Here is a 9452-nt window from a genome sequence, read left to right on the forward strand (position 1 = left end):
TACCAAGTAAGTATCAAAGTTATCTGAAGCAAGGTCTATAGAAAGACCTTGGTATAAAGGAGGTCCTGACTATATCGACTGGTCTATCTGAAAGCAACAAAAACTAGACTAACTGAAATTTTGACTAATTGAGATCCTCCCATACAGCTGATTTGGGATCAACTGAATAATATTACCAACTATTTGGTAAGGCCTCAGTTCTTTTAAATTTTAGTTTGTCTACCCTAGGCTATAAGGTTAATTTAACATACCTAAAATGAAAATTTATATTTCAAAAAGAAAGGTTAGGGAGATAAGATTTGTTTTTAAATGGTTATATTAGAATTGCTTATAATCCCAAATAATATGCACAATGAGCAAGAATTTTGATCAGACATCTAACTCTAGAAGAACTAAAATCTAGATGAAATGAATGTCATTCATATTTTTTTTTGCAGATATCAAAAGTTGAAATATCGATAGTACCAAACCTCGAATTTTGAGATTACTCGATAGTCGATACTCGCAAAAAGCATCAAAGCAAAGATTATTATAGGTTATGTTTATACTCTTCTAACATAAATATGTTTCTATTGCTTTTCATGTATCCAATCTTAAAAAAAATGTAAATTCAAACTTTCTCAATTTCAAATCTTAATAATCCGAATATGAATAGAACCTGATCATGTACTTAGATTGGAGTTCTGTTAACCTTAATTTAAAAAACTGAAGTGAATGTACAAAATTCCTCAGCATCAGTAACCAGCAGTTTCTATAATGTCTTTTATTGTTAGCATTTTGTTTTTATGGGTCTGTTCAACATCAGTTTTTCTCCAATCTTCTCAAGTTGAGGTAAGTCTTGTTAAAGAGAAGTTTTGAATATTCAAAATTTAGCCTAGGTAAGAAAGCTAAAATTTGAATCCTATTGTGACTTGTAGCCTAAGTAAGAAAGCTAGAATTTTAATCTCATTGTAAGATTGATTATCCAAAGGTAGACTAGACTACAACCTTTAAGAAATATATAGTATTTCTGCATCGTTGCCAAATCGCAGCATCTAGACTATGTAAGAAACTATAAACTATCAGATTATTTCATCTTAATTATTAATATTTATTAGTAGATACCGGTAGCCTTAAATCATGGAAAATATGTGTTTATACAAATGAAATACCATTTAATATAGAATTGATCAACAATCAATCAAAACTGATTTACCGGAATAACTTTAATAACAGCTATCTACCATAATAATAGTAAAGCTTTAATATAATAAGATTTATTTCTGTTAATGGTGTGGTCATACTACATAGGTATGTCTACAAGTGAACAAGTCAAAATCAATAAAAAGCTGAAATAAGACGGAAAAGAACAATAGTCAAAACACACAAAGCATGCCACGAGACATACCACGCAGCAAGACTAAGGCAAGAAGTATCTACTTACAGTTTGAGGATCACAATCATAGAACTCCCTCAGAGAATAAAAGGGGCTCGGTGCCCTCCTGAGGAAAGCCCTCAGTTTCCTCTTCAAAACCGTCTCAGGCGACTGGCTGAAACTGGCAGCTTGTCCAAAATTCTGGCTGGCTGGTAGATTAGGCTGCTCTGGATCCTCCCCAAGTTATAATATGACAGGTCCAGCCTCAGCCTGCTTCTGGTGCCATGGTCATGCACATCACCCCTAGTAGACAAAGTCTGGACACTGTGGAAGGCCTTTATAGCTGACCTTTAAATGAAAAGATTGAAAACAGTGTGAATCTTCTCACTCACAAAGAGAGGTCAAAAATTCTGCTCCACAAAGAATCCGGATGGCCTTTTTCTGCACCAGCAGTAGCCTATATATTTTTATTACCTTAGATGCACCAGCCCACAAGGTGATACCATATGCCATCACACTTTGAAAGAAGGCAAAATATGCGGAGATGTCCTTGTGGTATACATCTTCTCAGATCCCTGAACAAGAAGGGCATAGCAGTCGGTTAAAAAAGAAAAGTGGCAACAATGCCTTCCAATAATTTTTACTTACTTTATAAAGTGAGTAAAATATTGAGTAAAAAATTATGGACATTGTGATATTTTCTTTATTTTACGCCTAGATCATTGTGGTATAAAATATGGTTTCAGGCTCGACATACAAATAATTGGGCAGTTCTGGTTGATACCTCAAGATTTTGGTTCAACTACAGACATGTGGCAAATGTCCTTTCGATTTATAGGAGTGTCAAGCGTTTGGGAATACCAGATAGGTAAGTAGTAGTAAAATTCACCTTCTTAAGATTTAAGTATATCTTCAATTCGTTATTCTGAAATCGATATATCTCAAAAATCAAGCTCGATATAAGAACATTTACTGGACATTTTTTGTAGCAAATTTCATGTAGAATTTATGGTCTTCGTCTGTTACACCTTTCGTGGGATAGGCCTACTCTGTATATAAGCTTATTTTGCACACATATAAAATGACACAATCCAAGACAAAATTCTAGTGATGAAACCACTCTTAAATGAGAGTAGAAGGAAAACAACAACGAATTTTATTTGTCAACAACATTTAATACTATAATTTGTTTTAATTTTACTATTAAGGCCCATCCAGACGCTCAATTTAGCTTCAGTATTTTGCTCAAGCAAAAGTCGGAGCATGTAAGTCGTTGCGTCTGGACGGTAAAACGGATGGGTCTTCAAGCTTGAGTCGTCAAACTTAAAATGTATCGGCCGGGAATCTGTTTCCATCAAACCGTCCGTCTTTTGCCTATTCACCAAAACCTAAATCGCGTAAAAATGGAGATAAAGAAATTATGATTTCAGATTCGGATCCAGCGCCCTCAAATTGATAAAATGCCTCGCGAGTACTTGAAAACAAGCAAGTTTTTTTATCGATTGTATATAACGCCATTTAACCCTTTTTTTTCTTTCTTGATTCTCATGATACTCTCAGAATTTTATGTTGATATTATTTATGATTTACTATCATGATATATTAAGATGTACTATATTGTTGATAAGAATACTAACTAAAAAAATTCAATCCATTTACAATCACTGTGTCTCGAGATACGACATGTAAACAAAGCCATTTAGCGATTATCAGATTATTTTTGTCATTATGTTGTTAAATATAGCATTATCCAGTTGAATCAGCGAAAAAATACGATATAATTATTACCCAAATTTGTGTCTTTTTAACAACCAGTCCCTACTCCAACGTGAACAAGGAACTCTACCTTTCTTCCTATTTTTACACACAAAACAAGAGTGGCCAAGAGTACTAGCTCTTCCATAGTTGACGAACTGAGCTTGTGAGCACAAAAATAGGAAAACGGACGACATAAGACGGATGCGTGTGGACGCAATTCTACATCCTTCTTTTGCTTGAACCAAACGATCCGTCTTTTGCTTGAGCAAAAGACTGATGGTAAACTTGAGCGTCTGTACCGGGCTTTAAAGATTAAAAAAAAAACGAATAATAAAAATCTTCAACGTCGCAGGGTAGAAGAAGAGAGCTGAGCACAATCTGTTATAGAATATTATAGAGAATCTCAAGCTCTATTATTGATTATTTGTTTATCTGCGAATTTATTTTACATCAATAGTGGAGGGAAAATCGGTCAGAAGCGGAAGCGGAAGTGAACGGAGTATTAATAAACTTCATCAATAATGATGATTGAAATAATGTAACGTAACTTAAATCCCGTAATATTCGTTAATTTAATGACAAAATGAACTGACACAAAAATAGTTTTAATATTATAATACTAGCATTATCAATGTCTTAATATTTCATTGTTTCCACAGTCAAATAATATTGATGGTTGCTGATGATATGGCTTGTAACCCCCGAAATCCAAGGCCTGCCACTGTATTCAATAATGCCAACCAGCATATCAATGTTTATGGAGATGATGTAGAAGTCGATTATAGGGGCTATGAGGTAAGAGAATCAAGACTGAATCATTCATTAAAAAATGCTGAAATTTATATTTCTACATGCCGGTTCCAATGCAGAGTTAACTGCATTTTGTGTACATACAATCAGTGAGTTAGAAGTAAATTAATGCTATTAATGTGCAACACCAGCACGAAACGGTCGTCGCCACACCAAAGAATGTGAGTGTTTTTCACTTTAAAGTTATATTTACAATATAACAATATTATATATTATTATATTATATATTAAACATTATTATATTACAATAGTAATAATTCCAGTGAAAACAAGATGAATAACCAACAACATAAATTAATGTCTCATATGGTAACAATTTTATGATGAACGTTTTTTGTTTGTTGACTATCATACCTGTTTCACAGTACTTGCAACTTGAAGAGATATGACAAACATAGCACGTAAATGCTGTATATATCCTACATTATGCTGTGGAAAAGAATCAAAATTACTCTACCAGTAGTAGTTCTGTGAACAGTAAACATCACCTAGTTATAAACCACAGTCTCCTCTAATACTGTTCATCAGAGTGAATTACGAGTGAAATACGAGTAGGTGTAAAGTCACTGTCACTGTTGTGTGTGAATCTAGTTTTACATCTACTCGTGTTTCGGATGGACACGTTAAGTTCGTCGGTCCCGGCTGCCTATAAAGCAGACCTGAAAACTCTGACACCAGACCTGAGCCAGCCAGGTCACTCGATATTATTATTATTACCTACTTGTATTTCATAATATTTATAAGATCGTGTTAGCTGTACCCTTTGCAAAATTAGATGATGGGTGTTTTAAAGAAGAATGCCTCATGGTTTTAGGTGACAGTTGAAAACTTTGTCCGGCTGTTGACCGGGCGATTGCCCGCCGACACGCCGCGGTCGAAACAGCTGCTCACTGACGAGGGAAGCAACGTGTTAGTCTACCTCACTGGCCACGGCGGGGATGGCTTTCTCAAGTTCCAGGACTCCGAAGAGGTCACCAGTCAGGAGTTGGCCGATGCTCTCGAACAGATGTGGCAGAAAAGGAGGTCATTCTTCATTATACTTCATATTTTTTTTTCATTTTAATTTTTCTTCCCACTGATCACCTATGAAAGGGGTATACGGATTTGTCAATTATATTCTAAGGCGTCAATCTTTGCATTTCATAATACAAAAAGAATTCCTCACTGGAATAAGGACAAACCTGCAACAACTCCTCCCTCACCTTAATTCTAAACTTCTCACCTGTGAGAGCCTTAACGCGTGATGGCAATGAATTATACAGCCGAATTCCTGCACTCTTTACCACTCTCTCATACATACTAGTTCGATGAATGTCGTCTCTGAGGTTTTGTCTTTATCTGTATTGTATGAGTGGAACAACTCTCCTGTATTGAACCTATCTTTATTCTTATCAATAAAACAAAGAGCCTCCAAAATATATACACCTGGTAGTAGGTATACACCTGGTTCTTTCTCTTTGAAATAATCTCTACAACTTGCTCTAATATATTCACCCACCATCACTCTAAGCTGCATCTATCTAAATTCCATCTATCTTCTACCATAGAGAAAATATAGCATAGGAAGATATCCATGCCATTAGATGCACACTGTGTTATTTATCAGGATGAGATGATACTGTATCATATTGTGTTGATACTGTATCATGCGTGGTGATACTGTATCATTTATGGTGATATCCCATGGTAAAGGTCGTTTATGTTCGAAATTTCGAGGCGATTTTTTTGTTAACTCGATTTGTTAAGTCGATTACTGTCGACTATTGTCTATTATTACTGTTTTGTTGGGGTGATAGTGTAAGAATAGCACAGTATTAAAGACTTCCAGCGTCACTTAGCTTTTCGAAATAGAACTACTAGGACTATCAGCGTAAGTTAACAGTGAAATTTGGAACATAAACGACCTATACTCTGCGTTATTTTATTCTTATGGTTTGACTAACAAACTGTAATCAACTGTTCATTCTTGTTAATAATAATCAATTATATTTTATTCGCCAAAAAAGTATATTTGTCAATGATTTAAAAAAAATGATTTGAAAAAATCATTTATCAATGATTTAAAATTGAGATTGAATATTTTGCTAATTATATTTTAACATCGTTATAAAACGATCTGGCACAATTGCAGAACTAGTGAAGGATAGCGCTATCTGTGTTATCGAATGATAGACAAGGATAGCAACACCAATGTTAATCAAATACTATCATTATAGCATGGACCTTAATATACAGAGTGGCGCACGATATGATCCAGCATCTAGTTTTGTCATGGAAAGTTTATTGAGAAACTTAGACCATGCAGACCATTTTCTAAAGATTTATTTGGCTTAGTGTATTCATGAGGTTGTTTTGTTCTTTGTGTTGTTTTATATTGAAAATGAGTACATGAGATTTTTGCTTTGTAAATTGCTTTTTTTAAAAATAAATATCTTTTGTCTGTCTGTGAAATCAATACAGAAAATGAGATATAACTTTTCGGAAATCGGTTTGAAATGGTATTTTGGTTGACATTTTCATGCAAAAAGTCTAAAACAGCATTAGCCGTGTGTAGTCTGGCTCCATCCTGCATGAACCACTGATTCTCTAATCGAAACCCTCTTGCGATAAGCTGAGGAAGAACCTAACACACTGATGGATCTGCGAGTGCTAATCATTGAGGCATGTAACGAGATAACCGAGGATATGTGTTGCCGAGTCACCAATAACATAGGCGTTCGTGTTGAAGCAGTTATCAGACAAGAAGGTGGCCACATAGAACATGTAATGGCCACAAAATAATCTCCAGGTTTACAGTAAACAAGTTATATCTAATTTTTCTGTATTGCTTTCACAATAAACTTTCTATGACAAAACTAAGGCTCAACTCACACTCCCTCGACTCAAATCGTACGACTCCAGTCTCTCGACCTTACGACTTTCTTGCTCATTGTCACTACTTCAGTTCCATGCTACTCCATTTTCTAACCTTACTTTATTAAAAATATAAGATCTAATTCGTCACTACTTGGCATGTAACAAATTTTATAAAAAAAATTCTTATTATTAAATATATTATTATTATTTTAATATAAAATAATAATATTTATAATAATAATATTAATAATATATATATATATATATATATATATATATATTTATATATAAAATTATTATTAAATATATTATTATTATTTTAATATAAAATAATAATATTTATAATAATAATATTAATAATATATATATATATATATATATATATATATATATATATATATATATATATTTATATATAAAATTATTATTAAATATATAATTATTATTTTATATATTTTATAAATATATTGTCTTAGCCTATCTAATTCTTATTATTTCTCATCTAAAATGATAAAACATCACTTTTATAAAACATAACCTCACTTTCATTAAAAATGCACGGTACTACACAACTCAAGTCGAGGCTCGACTCAGTCTCACAGTCATGAGGTCGCGGAGACTAGATTCGACTAGTCTGAGTGTCGCCATTTGAAAACACATGCTGCGTCGAGAAGAGACTAGAGCCGCAGTCTCTTCTCGACTTGAGCCGCGTAAGTGTGAGTTGAACCTAAAGGTGCGTACAGACTTTCGCTCTGCTCCGCAATCGAACGTCACTCGAGCAGAGCGATTGATGATCGACCAGGGAGCAAGAGTGGAACGCGAGAAGACCTAACATCTCCCGTAACGTTAATGATCGGAGCGATTGCGGAGCGTGTTGGAGGCATGTATATCTGTACGCACCTTAAGGTTCAACTCACACTCAAGCGACTCAGGTCGAGAAGAGACTCGAGTCTAGTCTTGTGTTTTCAAATGGTGACAGTCGCGGAGACTAGAATCAACTGGTCTGAGTGTCGCCATTTGAAAACACATGATAAGAGACTAGAGCCGACTTGAGTCGTGTAAGTGTGAGTTGAACCTAAATGTTGGATCATATCGTGCGCCACCCTGTAGCTTCGGTCGTTACACCATTATCAAACATTTATTATCTTACTTTCAGATACCATGAGATTTTCTTCATGATCGATACCTGTCAAGCAGCATCTATGTATGAAAAGTTCTACTCGCCGAATATTCTTGCTGTAGCAAGTAGTTTGGTTGGCGAAGATTCTCTTTCTGTGAGTTTAACAATTTTATCCACTGATTTTCAATTTAATCACTTTCTTTCACTTTATTTTTTCTTTGCTATTTCATATTATGTGCGTTTCTAAATAAAAAATGACTGAACCCTTATTATGAGTAATTTGAAAACAGGCTTTATTTTTAGCAGTCTATGATGATTATTCATTAAAATTTCATGGAAATTTTCCATTTTTCGACCGAATTTCACTTATGATGCATGATTTGGAACCGTCTTGACGAGCTGAAAAGAATGAAGTGTAGTACGATGAGATCCGAGCATTTTGTCTAAAGTTATGTGTGTTTGAAATTTTGATCCTTGAGGTGTCCTTATGCGCGCCTCTCTAGGAAGTACTGGAATGAAGTGCATCTAACAGGTGATTCTCATAGAACATAATCTCATGAATTTATAGCATTGTGCGAAATATCAATGTGACGACAATTTAGTTGGTGATGATGGTTGAAGCTGAAAATTAGGTGTTTTTCACAATTTAAATTTTACTCATTTTTGAAAAATCATAATTCAGTTCTCATTTGAGATATAGATTTCCGAATGATCTTATATTATGCAGAATTTTTCAATCTAAAAAAGGCGAGAGCAAATTTTTCTGTCTTGACTATCAGGTCTAGGGTAAAAGAATGGTTGCTAACAAGATTCCTATATAGTCATCACAACCTGTTTGAAGGCTGATTAATCTTAAAATTATTATAAATACTGTTTGTTTAATTATATCTGTAATCATTATTTGTATTGAATTATATGTATGACGATTGTCAATGCTATTCTGAATAGCCTATGATATGTATTAATAAACAAATAAAATGCATTTTTTACTTTAATAAAACTAAGTTACTTGCTATCATCATCATTCAACTTTGCCAAATCACGAAACATAGGTTAATCATGCAGAATTGAACTGCTATTTTCTACAAGGTGCGCCAGAGAAACTTACTTATTTGAAAGGTCAATAAAAACAAAAGTACTTTAGATATTTTTTCAATCTTTTTTTATATGAGAATATAATATCTCAATTTTTTCCATGCTGTCTTGGAAATTACATCAGACCAATGGCGACCCCCGTTGCGCATACACTGATAAAGTCGATTTTTCAAATTTCGTTATGTTGGCAACGGCGTCGCGAATGTTGTTCTTGAGGTGTGGTATGGTCCGTGGTCGTTCGACGTAAACCAGGGATTTCAAATAACCCCATAAATATTGCATGAGGAAACGCATGTGGAAATGAGCCTTGTCAAATGACCGCGTCTTCAGGCAGGTTGTCAATCAGCATATCACATGCATTTTGACGGGCAACAAAATCGCGTTCAGTCAATTCTTGAACAACAGCCATATAGGGATGAAGTTGAAGGTCTCCATGGAAAATTCGTGGAACAGTGGAGT

General features: G+C 34.3%; 1 protein-coding gene across 1 annotated transcript; it reads left to right on the forward strand.

Annotated features, from left to right (window-relative positions):
• Positions 1-538: 538 nt before the first annotated feature.
• On the forward strand, positions 539-8145 carry LOC120349723 (putative GPI-anchor transamidase). The gene is made up of 5 exons (XM_039420263.1): positions 539-831; positions 2101-2222; positions 3772-3907; positions 4737-4945; positions 7935-8145. The coding sequence occupies exons 1-5, from the start codon at positions 757-759 to the stop codon at positions 8143-8145; spliced, it is 753 nt and encodes a 250-aa protein (XP_039276197.1). The 5' UTR covers positions 539-756.
• The last annotated feature ends 1307 nt before the right edge of the window (positions 8146-9452 follow it).

This window comes from Nilaparvata lugens, chromosome 2 (genome assembly GCF_014356525.2).
Source record: "Nilaparvata lugens isolate BPH chromosome 2, ASM1435652v1, whole genome shotgun sequence".
Lineage (NCBI taxonomy): Eukaryota > Metazoa > Arthropoda > Insecta > Hemiptera > Delphacidae > Nilaparvata > Nilaparvata lugens.

What these genes read in the sequence shown, in the direction of transcription:
- LOC120349723 (XM_039420263.1), top strand. Translation starts at nt 757, where the DNA reads ATGTCTTTTATTGTTAGCATTTTGTTTTTATGGGTCTGTTCAACATCA. An exon ending in CGTTTGGGAATACCAGATAG is followed by an intron (nt 2,223 to 3,771) that starts GTAAGTAGTAGT and finishes TTGTTTCCACAG; the next exon opens with TCAAATAATATTGATGGTTG. An exon ending in TCGATTATAGGGGCTATGAG is followed by an intron (nt 3,908 to 4,736) that starts GTAAGAGAATCA and finishes TCATGGTTTTAG; the next exon opens with GTGACAGTTGAAAACTTTGT.